Raw genomic sequence first — 13,905 nt, 5'->3', positions numbered from 1 at the left:
GCTGGGAAGTGCTTTTTCTTGTGTTTGTTAATAAACAAGTTTTTTTCCACTTTTCCCCCTGAGTAAAATTCTCTCCGAGCCCAGTGGGGGGAGGAATTGTGAGGGGGGTTTATTCTGGGGGGCTCCTTTGGAGGCTTTCCCCCAGTGTTGTCCTAAACTGGGACAAATGTACTACATAAAAATTAACAACTGCAATAAATAAGAGTTTAAAAATTGTTTTGGTGTATGAATAATTAGAAACAGAATATATGGATGCACATTTTCATAAAAATATGAAATTACAGACAAATGATACACCGAACTACAATACAAAGGTAGGTAAAGCTGTACTTTATTTAGCTCTTTTTTAATTTCTAGGACTTTTTCCCTTCTGAAGCTGAGATATTCCTTAGGAAAACTGTCACAGCCAAGACTCCGACAATTAAATGTCCTGAGTACTTCTGGGGTTGGATGACGTATCCTGGCTGACAGATTTGAATGGAGGCAAAGAATGGGCTCTGCGTTGTCTGCCCCTGAAGGATGCATTAACTGGAGCAGGAGGATGAACTGGAGCACCAACTGGAGCTCTAATCCTTTCCCAGGAGGGAGTGGACATGGTGAAAGTACTTAATGGCCTAATACGGGAGGAATCATCCAGCCATGAGATAGTTTCGATTCTGCTTGGGCAAACTTGGACATACGTGGTCGTTGTTGGTCGTTGCAAACTGTAAGTCTTGCCACTCCTGCCACTGGGGAGGGGGATTTTAAGCAGACTTGGTTCACGAGTTATCCAGAGAACGTCATATAAGTCAGTGTCACTTCTTCGGTAGTGAATCAAATCTGTGGTTTCGTTGGTTGCAGGTCGCAGCAGTCCGAAATGTCGGCTGTAACTCGGGTCAAACTCACTTTCTGCCCCGCTGGTAAAAACTTCATCACTAAGCTCTCTCCCAGGGGTAAAAACTTCATCACTAAGCTCTCTCCCAGAGGTAAAGACTTCATCACTAAGCTCTCTCCAACATGCTAGAATGAAAAAAAAAACAAGTGAAGAGAGTATCTACATTTGCTGTTCAATATCTCTCACAGAGGTATGTATTTGAAGTACTTATAACTGTTTGCTTGTTTGAAGGGTACAGCAACAGGTTATAGATATTAATCTTTATTGGACAAAGGATAATAGTATAAGCAATCTGCCCTAGGAAGTGATGGGAAACAACAGCTCTTTATTTGAAGTGCTACAAATATGTGCTGACATCTTTTAATCCTTATCATTATAGTTGCTAGGTTGTGGTTTTTTATTCCAGTAAACAAACTTATTTTACAGTCGCCCTGACAAAAATTTTCATTCCTGTGTAAGCTTTCACCACCCCCTTTCTTTCCTGAAAAATGTCTCAGAACATTTTTGCTAGCATGAATTTTATTACTCCATTATCTTTACAAATAATTATTGTTGTTATTTGCCTAGAGAAACTGTGCAGCATGAAGGGAGATGCTGGCTCTGAACCCACATCTAAGTGACTAAAACTACTTCAAAAGCAGACTTACCATCAGGAGCAGGAGCAACAGGAGTACTGACTCCCCGGGGTATGAAGAAACTTGGAACAGAATCTGCCAGAGAAAATAAATTAACTTCAGAGAATGTCAATAATAAAGCCAGGGCAATACAACAGATCTGAAACAGTTATGGTTGGAAGGGAAGGCTGTGTTGGTTCCAGACACAGTATAGGTTTTGTAGGGTGACACACCAGTGGTTGTGTCGCTTCCAGTCGAAGAGGAGATTCCGTAGGATGCTCTACCAGAGGGTGTGCCACTTTCTGACAAATAATAAGTTATGTGTGTAGGCTGTCCCCAGTGTACTGGAATTAAAAAAGGAATAAAAACAAATCAAGACAGAATCTACAATTGCTGTTAAACACCTCCCACAAAGACACATTTTGCTTGTTTGCTTCTTGTCTTAAGTGCTCATTTGAAAAACACGGCACCTGATTAGAGATATTAATCTTTATAGGACAAAGGACATTAGCACATGTATCCTGCCCTAGGAAGTGTTGGAAAACAATAGCACTTTATTTTAAGTGAGACAAATATGTAAACACATCTTTTACTCCTCATCATTGCTAGCATGTGTTTTGGCAATCCAGTAAACGAACTAATTTAACAGTCGCCCTGACAAAAATTTTCATGCCTGTGTTAGCTTTCACCACCCCCTTTCTTCTCTGGAACAAGTCTCTCAAAGTTTCTTATAGTACTTACTTTATTGCTGCATTGTCTTTGCGCTTAACTACTTTTGTTAATTGCCTACAGAAGCTGTGCACCATGAAGGGAAATGCTGCCCAGGAGCCCATATACAAGTGACTGTAACTGCTTGAAAAATAAACTTACCATGACGAGCAGGAGCACGAGGTGAACTGATTCCTTGAGGTACAAATGGAGGCTGAAAGGATTCTGTTAAGAAGAAGCAAAATTTAAAAAGCAAGGAAATGCACATAATTGATATTATTATGGTTGGAAGGAATAGCTGTGTTAGTTCCAGACACAGTATAGGTCTGTAGAGTGACACACCAGAGGCTGTGCTGGTTCCAGGTGAAGGGCAGGTTACGTAGAGTGTCCCAGGAGAGGGTACGTCAGATCCTGAGAAAGTGCAGTGTCTCTGTCTAGGCTGCACCCTGTGTACTAGAATTAAAAAAAAAAAGAATAAAAACAAATCAAGACAGAATCTACATTTGCTGTTAAACACCTCTGACAAAGGCACATATGTGAAATACTTATAACAGTTTACTTCTTAAGTGCTTATTTGAAACACATGGCACCGGATTATAGATATTAATCTTCATTGCACAAAGGACATTAGCACAAGTATCCTGCCTTGGAAGTGCTGGGAAACAATAGCACTTTATTTTAAGAGAGATATTTGCACACATCTTTTACTCCTCATGATTGCTAGGGTGTGTTTCAGTAATCCAGTAAACAAACATATTTTAGCTTTCACCACCTCCTTTCTCCTCTGAAACAAGTCTCAGAACATTTCTGATAGTTCTTACTTGATTGCTGCAATATCTTTGCAATGAACTACTGTTGTTATTTGACTACAGAAGCTGTGCAGCATGAAGGGAGATACAGTCTAGGAACTCATATCCAAATGGCTCCAACTGCTTGAAAAGGAAACTTACCATCACGTGGAGAAGCAGAAGCAGGTAGAGGAAGTGAACGGGCTGCTTCAGGTTCAAAGTGAACCCGCAAATATTTTGTTCATAGAAAATAAATTTTAAAAAGCAAGAAAATGCACAAAACTGAAGTGGTTATGATTGCAAGGAAATGTTATTACAAAAATGTTGATGATTTATGACAGAAAGAAAAGCAAAAGTCTTCATGAAAAAAGAAAGAAATAAATAAGAAATTGCGGTAATGGTCAACAGCCAACAAAACATGAGCCAGCAGTGTGCCCAGGTGGCCAAGAAGATCACTGGCCCCTGGCCTGTATCAGGAATAGTGTGGCAAGCAGGAGCAGGGAGGTCATTCTTTCCCTGTACTTGGCACCAGTGAGGCCCCATCTTGAGTGCTGTGTCCAGCTGTGACCCCCCAGTGCAGGGAGGACGTTGAAACACTTGAGTGCATCCAGAGGAGAGCAACAAGGCTGGTGAGGGGCTTGGAGTCCTATGAGGAATGGCTGAGGGAGCTGGGGTTGTTTATCCTGGAGAAAAGGAGACTCAGGGGTGACCTTATCACTCTTTACAATTTTCTGAAATGTGGGTGTGGTCAGCTCAGGTTTGTTCTCTTTCTCCAGGTACCAACTGACAGATTGAAAGGACACGGTCTTAAGTTGCACCAAGTGAAATATAAAAGGGATCTTAGGAAAAATTATTTTTATGGAAAGCGTGATAAAGTACTGGAATGGTCTTCCCAGGGAGGTGGTGGAATCACCATGCCTGGATGTGTTTAAAAAAAGGCTGCATATGGCACTCGGTGCCAGAGTTCTGTTGAGCTGGTAGGGCATGGGTTGGACTTGATGATCTTGAAGGTCTCTTCCAAACTTGTGATTCTGTGATATGCTGGCTAGGAACCCACATTCAAGTGACTAGAATTTGTTGAAAAGCAGACTTACCATCAGGAGCAGGACCACGAGGTGTAACGTTTTCTTCGTGTGGAAACGAAAACCAAATGGATTCTGTCAGAGAAAGTAAATTTACTTCAGAGGAAGTAAACTTTTAAAATTTTAGAAATGCAAAGAACTGGCATAGTTATGGTTGGAAGGGAAGGCTATGTTGGTTCCAGACACAGTATAGGTTCTTTAGGGTGACACACCAGAGGGTAAATCCATCCCAGACCCAGAGTTGGTTCCGTGGCACAGTTCCTCAATGCTTAGGTCACCTTCAGCTAGCATTTGCAGGAAATATGGACTATAACTCTGGCCAAACTTACCTTCTGATCCATATGTAAGAGTGTGCTGTCTGGGCTCACTGCTGCGTGCTGGAATAAAATAGAAGAATAAAAAAACAAGTCAAGAGAGAATCTACATCTCCTGTTAAATCCCTCTCACAAAGGTACGTGTGTGAAGTACTCATGACTGTGTGGTTCTTGTCTTAAGTGCTTATTTGAAACACAGGGCACCTGACTACAGATATTAATCTTCAGTAGGCAGAGGACATTACAACAAGTATCCTGCCCTTGGAAATGGTGGAAAACAGCAGCACTTTATTTGAAGTGCTACAAATATTTACAGAGATCTTTTACCCGTCATCATTATAGTTACTAGGGTGTGTTTTTAAACAAATTTATTCTCCAATCTCCCTTTCACTGTTATTAGGAAACACATGCACTGTTAGCCACTGAAGGGAGTCCTTTCCATTTGGACATATTTCACCATCAACTGAAATCAACACTTCATACTCTTCAAATATTAGTCAGGTATAATGTTACAGACAACATTTAAATTAAATCACTGTAATATTGAAATATGTTACAGTAGTGTGACAAGTTAAAAGTTCCCATACCTAGAATACTGAGTACCAAACAATTTTTGCATAGAAAAGGCACTTTCTTTACCAAATAGCAAGTGTGGTGTTGAACGACTGTGTTTCTGAACACCTTGCGTTAAGATACATAATATGATTTTTAATATAATATAATTTTCAAATTGTTATTATTTTAATCTGTGTGATTTTTACAATTTGGTTACAAGTACAGCTTGTGTAAGGAAAGCTGCATGATAAGGAGAGCATTTGTACCAGGAGACCTGCATTCCTTGGCTATGCAATAATGTTGGCAAGTGACACCCAACTGATTAAAATCAGGTAAGAAGATTTTTATAATTTGTGTGCTCTCCAAATGAGTGAAAGTGCAGATATCTTATTATCTTTAAAAAAAATCTGGCAGTGTAAGAGCACTAACAAGTTTCAGAGTCTCCTTCCATCCTTGTGAGGTTACAAGCTCCAGGAGTGCTCCAGTCTTTTCAGTGGACACCAAAGGGTCACAAATACATATCCTATACTAAATTTAAAGAGTATTATATTTACATAGGTAATAAAAAATGCATTAGCCCAACCTTTAAGTGTGAGAAATCTCTCACTGCTTGAGAAGGATTAATAAAATTTGAATTTCTGAATGCAGAACTAGTAGGGGAAAAAATGCCTTGGTAAACCCCTTCATTTCAACATACTGCATGTATAATATATATATAATACATATACATATACATATACATATACATATACATATACATATACATATACATATACATATACATATACATATACAAATGTAATACACTACATGTATAACACACATTGTTTGTATAAAAAGAAAAGCAAAGATGACACGAAGAGGCCAGATAAAAAGAATTAAAAGCCAGAAATATGTGAAATAATAAAAGAAAAATGTGGTACAATGAGAACTCCTGCTGGGAAAGAAAGTTTTTGGAAAGAGTGTAAACAAATAAGCAGGACTGGATTTTATTTGTTTTCCCCCCTGAAATGGAAAAGGAAGAACTGCTGGACATAGTGATAAGCAGGGTGCAGAGAGGGACCCCTTAATTCCAATTCTGTACACACCGAAGGCAGGAGTAACAGAAGGTAAGGAGCAAGAGACAAAAGAGGGATTGATAGGTTTAGCAGGTTATAATTAATTCATATGAGACAGCAAGGGTTCTGTAAACTCTTAGGAGCTTGCAAAAGAAGATGAGTAAGACCTGGGAAAATAAGAGGCTTCCAAAAAACATAGTAGCCATGAAACTTTGTGCAATCTCTGCTTGTTTGAATGACTTGGGACTGATGTAGCCTCTGGTCCATGTGTTTATGTCTTTTTTAAACTTACCTTGCAGTTCCAAAAGCTTGGCTTTTGCATCACATATCTCATCCTCTGCAGAATACATCTGCACCTGAGCATCTTTTCTAGCCAAGGACATTTCACTCTCCAGAACTCGACGAAGAGCCTCTCCTCTCTCCAGTTCTAACCTTAATTTCATTAAATCTTTTTCATAGTGTGACATCTAGAAAATAAATATTTCAGAAATTACATTCACAGCTGTTGTCTTATCAGGTCTGAATTTGAAATACAATCTTGAAACTTTGCATTCTGGACACTTTTTTTAAAATGCAAAATGATCCTCTTCTTATATATTAAACATACCCTTCTATTCTCTGAAAGATACTTCTGCCTTAAGACAATAAAAGTTATAATTATATTCCACAGGCAATTCTCTGATAACTGTATTTAATAACTAGAAAAACTGTCATGTTGGATTCTAGATTATCAGACACCTAGGAACTCATTATGGAAACACAAACTTCAGTCCAATGAAGTTCAGCAGTCAAGCTATTAAACACTACAAACAAAACAAAGAAAACACTTCAAAAAAGGCTGCTATCTGGTATAAGGAAGAAAGTCTAGTCACTGCTGCCAGAAATTGCCACATTCAAGCCATTTGATTGCAAGAAGGTGGAAAGTAAAACATGCATTTCTTCAGAACATCTACAAAGCAGCAGCATCCTTATTAACAGGAGCACCATTATTGGCAAATAATTTAATCCCGTGGCAAACTAGTACCTAAATGAAGGAGCAGTAAGAAAATACTTTGTAGAAATTTTCTTTATTTTGAATTATGATTACTGCTACAAATAACAATACTGCCATTAGCAGTTTGTTAGGGGCAGCTGCTGTGGGTGCTCATTCATCTGCTTTAGCTTAAATGCAGCCAATAAACCAAGTTTTTTGTTCCATATCCATTTTTTAAAGTTCCTGCTTCTTACACAGTGATTTGCTCTTGTTGTGCTCCCGTTGCTCCATCAATGGTGGGGTGATTCTCTAAAATGGATCCCTGGAATTACCATGATTAAAACACTCAAACTAACAAACAATGTCTTACATGGAGAATTCCAAAGCTGGGGGTGAAAAATATTCTCCTGCATCACTTTGCTGTTGTGTAGTGCTGAAGTTACTTACACACACCTTCAAAAATTAGCAATGACACTAAAAGATGTACATCAGTTCCTGCAGACAGGCATGAGAGGTCTGTGCAGTGCTGCTGCTTTCTTATTTTCCAACAAGTGACTGTGAATTTGATTCACCCGATGAGAGGATTATTTCAAGGAAACACATTGCATTTAAGGAAATAAATTACATTTATTTCAAGGGTAAAAGCAAGCAAACAAGCAAGCAAGCAAGCAAGCAAACAAACTACTTACATCTTGATTGTGTTGTTTGGTTAATTCCAATTTTTTTTTCTCAAGTGCCTGGAGTTTCTTTCTCAGATCTTCAATGGTGTCCATTTCTGGTTGATTTCTGTCTTGAGGAGGTCCTTGTATATCACTGCCTGATCTGAAAAATGTATTTTCAAAATCACATGAATATTCCTTTAAAGTTTCAATGTTTCTTTACTTCAATTACCCAAGCATGGACCAGGAGTTTTCAACATTCACATAAGTAAAATTACTTTGTGCAGTTTTCATCTACCATTGCTCTTTGAAGAAAGGATTATATAGAATTGCTTATTTTGCAAGATATGAGAGATATAGCAGCAGGAACTTAAAAAAGAGATGCACTTTGAATTAACAAAGTTGATTTCAGCATAATGTGTTCATTATTCTTTTTCAGTATCTTAATTTTCGATAATGAACTTCCATGATTTTTGATATTTAATTTCCAAGTGGCTTAGAAATGTCATTCCAATCATGCAAGTTAAAATAAAATACCTGGCAAGCTTTTTGCCTCCACAGTAAGTCTCATTTTTTAACATGAGTTACCATCTCAAAACCATCTCTGTCGTGAAACAATTCACAGATGTAGAAATACCCTCTCTTTTACATACTATGTCTTCAGAGATACACACACTCAGACTACAGACATGCAACTGATCACAAACACAACAAAATTAAAGGTTTGGTCCTCCAATTACACTGTTTTATCTTAATTTCCACTACTATTTCAGCTATAAAAAATCTACCTGGAAATTAGCAGAATCAGCCCCTCAAGCACTCCAAGCAGTAATAAAAGATGTAAAACAAAGCTTCTGTATATTAAGTGAGAAATCTAAATGTAAAATATACAAATGTCTATATAAACACACATAAATATGTACAGATACACATAAATATATATACATACATGAATGTATGCATATTAAAACATTTCTTAACTACTTAAATAACTTTAAGTGAAATTATTATAACTTCAAACTTGTAAGTTATTTCAGTATTCAAAATCAGTGTTCACATTATTTGATATATGCTGGTTTTTACATTATTTTAAGTATATAAGAAAGACTGCAGTAACTGTTTCTTCCACACAAAACTGTAAGAGTTTATGGGCAATAAATGTGAAATACACCAATAAAAGGAATAGGATTAAATTAAGCACTAAATTGGTATCATATAATACAGAAATGTAAATACTAAAGTACTGTACCTTTGTCTACATGAAGCATTTTTTTATAGAAATTATATTGTACTGCCATTTATTAATAGATCTTTCTAAATACAAAAAGTGACCACTTTTCTTCTACATTTATGTATAGGCATAATAAACATTTTTCATGACCAAAATGACAGGTTAGCTCATGGTTTTTTTCTTTGGCTAAAAAGACACAAATGCCATCAAGGAGGGGATTGGTAACTTAGATTAAGTCTTGCCTTTAAAGACATTACTACTATTAAAGGATAAAATTTCAGATTTTTAGCTGCATATGATAAATATTTCAATATAAAAATTATATGACACCACAGGACTTAGCAAATTAAGGATGCTATGGCAATGAAAAACGCATATTAGAGCATTAAAACAGAGAATATTATATAATGTGCTAGAAAAAAAAGCATTAGACATCTTTTTGAAATAGCATATTATGAACAGCTCCTGAACACAAAATGCAATTGGTAGAAACTTTAAAACAACAAAAAAAACCCCAAAAACAAACCAAGAAAGAAAAAAAAAAAACCAAACAAACCAGGCAGCCAGTGACAGAACTACTGAACTACTGAACTACTGAACTACTGAACTACTGCTGAACTACTATTATGTAAACCACTTCATTTTGGTTGTCTACCTAAACATTTTCTAATAAAATAGAAACTAGACTTAAGAATTTTTATTTCTGCGATACTTTCCATAATTATCACAGCATGGCCCACAGATGCAGCACTTTATGAAATCTTCCTACTACCACTTGGAGATTTTTACTTTCATCTTCATGTAACAACTAGATGTGCTACAACCATAAAGCTCTCTGAAGATTCAAAGAAAAAACTACAATAAAGCACTGAAAGTTTCAAAACATGCACTGTTTAAAGTCTTACAAATTTCAGAAAATGTTTTCTACTTCCATTTTCATATATTACTAGTTCATCAACTCCTGGTTTTGAACTAAAACGTTTTTTACCAATTGTAGTTTTTATCTAAGACAACATTTTTAGCAAGACTTTAAGAATCTTCAAGAAAGCATATGAGCAGATGAAAGAGCTCTTGAGTCCTACACTCCAGAAGATATTTTGTAGTTCAAAACCTAAATTCTCAGTGTTCACAAGTCTGATGGTTACACTCAGCATTGACCATTGCACAAATCCAGCTTCTCACTGGCTTCAATTCCACAGCTGGCCGAAAATGCAGACTAATTTTGCAACAGAGAGAAATGTTCTTTCTCTTACTACCTAGCAGTGTCATTTTGCTAAATTTCTGCAGCTGAAGGAGCTGACTGCAGTCTGATTTTCTAACCAAAGTCCTTATCTGTGGAATTTGGCTCTTCCTATGTAACTGGCAGTTGTGTACAGACTAAAGACAGAAAAATAGTTTGTGCTAGAGATCAAACCCCTATTAAGTTATAAAACACAGGGGTCATGGGTAAGACTTAAAGCCAAGCTCTACCACCTCAATTAATGTGAAAACCCTCCTGTGCCTCCTGGGCAGGATTCCTATGTGCTGGCAGAAACTCTCTCTGCCTCCTGATGATTCTATGACAGCTTGCATGTATCACACCATATCTGGTTCCTCCTCAGCCTGAACTGCATCATTTCAGGCATCTAGAAAATAAAGAAGCCACAAAAGCAGGAAATGAACTGCTAAACTTAAAAATCCAGAACTGGGCTCACCGATTAGCTTCCCCAGAAGAGATGTTGACTGAAGTCTGTGAACTCATGGTGGTGAAAATACAGCTTTCAAAGTCTATAAACTGTGGGGAATTAAGAACATAGTTAACCATATATACTTTTACTTGATGAGCATCAAAGATTAGTCTGTTCTACATCATAAAACCATTAAGGCCTCTAGCAGAGACATGCTTTACTTTATTTGTCAACCCTCTAAAATATTAAGCTTTTAACCACTCATGAGCAATTTCACAGTGTCACTACCATGCCACTTGAGCAATCACCACAACTGCAATTTTACATGGGCTTTAGAAAACAGAATTGTACTGCTAGTCCTCCAAGCTTGAATATTGTAGACAAATAAATATATATATAGCAGAATATCCCATGTCAGAGTTTTCAGAACACCAATAAAAAACTGTTATGTTTGTGTCAATTGAGCAGCATTCTCCTAAGCAGATTGCAACTTCTGCTTCTCTTCAAACCAATTCTAAGGGAGATAAATGATAGTACTATGATTTTTAAGTAGATCAAATAGACAAGGTTGCCTGTCTAATAGAACAATTGCGAGATTAAAGGCTGCTATGTCTTTCACAAAGTGCACACAAGATTTGCATAAAGATGTAGGAAAATCAGGAAAAGCGAAAACCAAATCTGAATAGTATCAACTGGGAATGCTAAAGATTTTGAATATGCAATATTCCTCTGTTAAAATAGGTATCAATAGCTTACTAGCACACAAGGGGATAAATTTAAAACGCATGCTATTTCTCCTAAAAAACCAAGAAAAAAATTCAGTGCCATGGAATGGCTTAGAGGAGTTCCATAATTAAACAAAACAGCAAAGAAAGTTTTTTTGCTGGAGGAATGTGTTTGATGTGTCATTAAAAACTTGTGTCAGTTTCTTCTTGCAAATATCTGAATATATGCTGAATACTTCAGAACAGGCCACTGATTTAGAATAGATATGAGGAAGAAATTCTCCTCATTGAGGGTGCTCAGGCCCCGGCATAGGCTGTTCAGAGCAGCTGTGGCTGTCCCATCCCTGCAAGTGTCCAAGGTCAGGATGGACAGGGCTGGGAGCAGCAACCTGGGAGAGCAGAAGGTATCCCTGCCCATGGCAGGGCTGGAACAGGACATTTGAAGGTGCCAGAACATTGAAGGTGCCAGACACCACTCAAGGGTAAACCTGAACGTGATCTTAAAAACTCGAACGGCGCTGAGTTAAAGCAGGCAAAGCCTGGAGCAGCAACAAGCGGCAGTGGAAGCGCAGAACTCACCGGACAGGCTGCCGGCGGTGCCTGGAGCGGTGGCGATGCTGCTCCTCCTCCAGCACGACGAGCTGGACGGTCGGAGGGCAGCGGCTCCGGCACCGCAGGAACTGCAGGGCTGGGACCAGCTGCGACAAACGCGGAGCCGCAGCGGGAATTCCACGGTTGCCACGGACGCGCAGGTGATGCCACAATGCCCCGAACCGAGCCGGGCTCTGCCGGCTCCCGCTGCTCTCCCGCCCTCCCAAACTGTGCTAAGGATTAAGGGCTCCCGACGGAACAAGTAAAAGTGCAGGACATTGAAAGCACCGACTGACACCAAAGCCACACTGAGATGCTGCGAATCCTCAGGACAGCGCACTCTTCGGCCAGAGAGAGGAGCAAACAGCCAGAAAGTTCCGGATGTCTGTGCACAGAATTCAAAGCAGGGCGCTCTCTGGACCAGAGGAGCTCATTCCCTCCATGAGGAGGGAGTCGAGCATTAGGAAAGGTTCTCGTGGAACCTCCTTGAACCGAGAGATTTCGAGCCCCGATCTGAGCGTGTATGTCAAACAACAGCTGAATAAACGGCACCCTCCAGGATCCTGGAAAAGCACTTGCTTCTACCCTGAGCACTGCTCTACTTTCTGCAGCTCTGTTTTTAAAGTTCCTGATAAATTCTCTAGTCTGCACACCTAGCATGCAGATGATTTAACTCTTTGCTGGCACCAGCCACTGTATCCTGAGCTTCTTTCAGGTTTTGTCTTGCAGCCCACATCCATCCGGATACCTGGGATATATCCTTAAGACTGAAGGTTTGAATTGCAAAAAGATAAAAGCTCCATAGCATTTCACACTGTCTGGAATAAGTCTCAAAACTTCATTCCCATGTGTGACTTCATCTCTGTAACTGGCTTCCAGCTGAGGTTTTGCTTATTCTGCTTCATGTAGTTATTTAAAATATATTGTGCCAAATGAAAGAAGGGAGGATGGAGGGTATGTTGTGTGTTGTTTCTTTTTTTCATTATTATTTCTGTGAGACTTTAATGCACAAAGTTGTGATTTTAAAACAAATAAAATAATAAAGTAGAGAGTAAGACAACAACTAACTCCATGGACAAATCACAGAGAAGTGAAGTTTAAGTTTGGATTTCTGAAATAAAGATTGTGTTATAAAATGCAGACCTTCCCACAGTTGTCTTCTCTTTCCTTCTGTGAGGAGAAGAAGTTGTCAGGTCTAGTCCATGGCCAGATGTTCTCTATGTGTCTTCTTTTAAGAAGAGTTTCATGTAAGACTTGGCTTTCATCTGCTGCTTCACTGGGGAGCAACTCTAGTTTTTTGTTGGACTCCTGTGCTCTTGCTCCTGTTCATTCAAAGTGCTTGTGCTGATGCTTCTAACGTGTTCGTTATTTAATCCTCCTGCTGTCAAACCTCTCACGGGTGATGAATTTCTGCTGAAGCATGTTTAATTGCTCTCACGGACTCTGGGCTGTTTCAGGCTTCTTTTTTTTCATCTTACTCAGATTCCATTTAGGTGCAGTGAGTGGTGTTCCATCTGTGCTACATGAAGCCTCTCTGAAAATTGAAATATTGGCTTCTGCAATTGTTTTCCATACTGGACACTTTGTCACACAATCCATGCTCCAGACCAGGAGCACCTGCTGTGAGCCAGTGGAACTGCCTCCATTATTACATTCAGCTTGTCCATAATTCTGAAAAGAAGCTTCTGGCTGCACCTACTTGAAAGTGTTCACAAAGCCAGGACTTTAGTTTGTTAAAACCATTCTGCAGTTCAGTGTCCTAGTTTGAAGGACAGGTGTCTGCCGATGAAGGCAGAAATTTTCCTTTGAAACAGAGACTTTAATTCCACTCCCCCCCAAGTATTATAATTGTTTGAATCAAGGACTCTGAGGCAGAGATAAGGGGGTAGGAATAACAGCTCTTTTACTAATATATCTAACCGTACAAGCAGAAACAACAGCAGTTGTTAAAATTACCAACAAAACAGAACAGATGACTCGGTTCCAGTCCTTTCTTTAGCTGCAGGCACGCTCTCTCTCGGCGGGAGCGGAGGCGGGAGGGGGCGGGAGCTGCCGCGCCGGTCTCG

The 13,905-nt window shown here is 38.9% G+C and overlaps 1 protein-coding gene across 1 annotated transcript; it reads right to left on the bottom strand.

The window, feature by feature from the left end:
• Window positions 1–309: 309 nt before the first annotated feature.
• LOC130265556 (uncharacterized) lies at window positions 310–11,929 on the bottom strand. Its single transcript, XM_056514708.1, has 11 exons — window positions 11,828–11,929; window positions 10,551–10,630; window positions 7,656–7,788; window positions 6,286–6,460; window positions 4,396–4,443; window positions 4,079–4,141; window positions 2,539–2,649; window positions 2,359–2,421; window positions 1,722–1,832; window positions 1,522–1,584; window positions 310–999 (listed from the first exon to the last, which is right to left on the bottom strand). The coding sequence occupies exons 2-11, from the start codon at window positions 10,595–10,597 to the stop codon at window positions 422–424; spliced, it is 1,392 nt and encodes a 463-aa protein (XP_056370683.1). The 5' UTR covers window positions 10,598–10,630; window positions 11,828–11,929; the 3' UTR covers window positions 310–421.
• Between the last annotated feature and the right edge of the window lie 1,976 nt (window positions 11,930–13,905).

This window comes from Oenanthe melanoleuca, chromosome Z, assembly GCF_029582105.1.
Source record: "Oenanthe melanoleuca isolate GR-GAL-2019-014 chromosome Z, OMel1.0, whole genome shotgun sequence".
NCBI lineage: Eukaryota > Metazoa > Chordata > Aves > Passeriformes > Muscicapidae > Oenanthe > Oenanthe melanoleuca.
The sequence above is the reverse complement of the archived record's forward strand: the minus strand, read 5'-3'. Positions and strand labels throughout refer to the sequence as shown.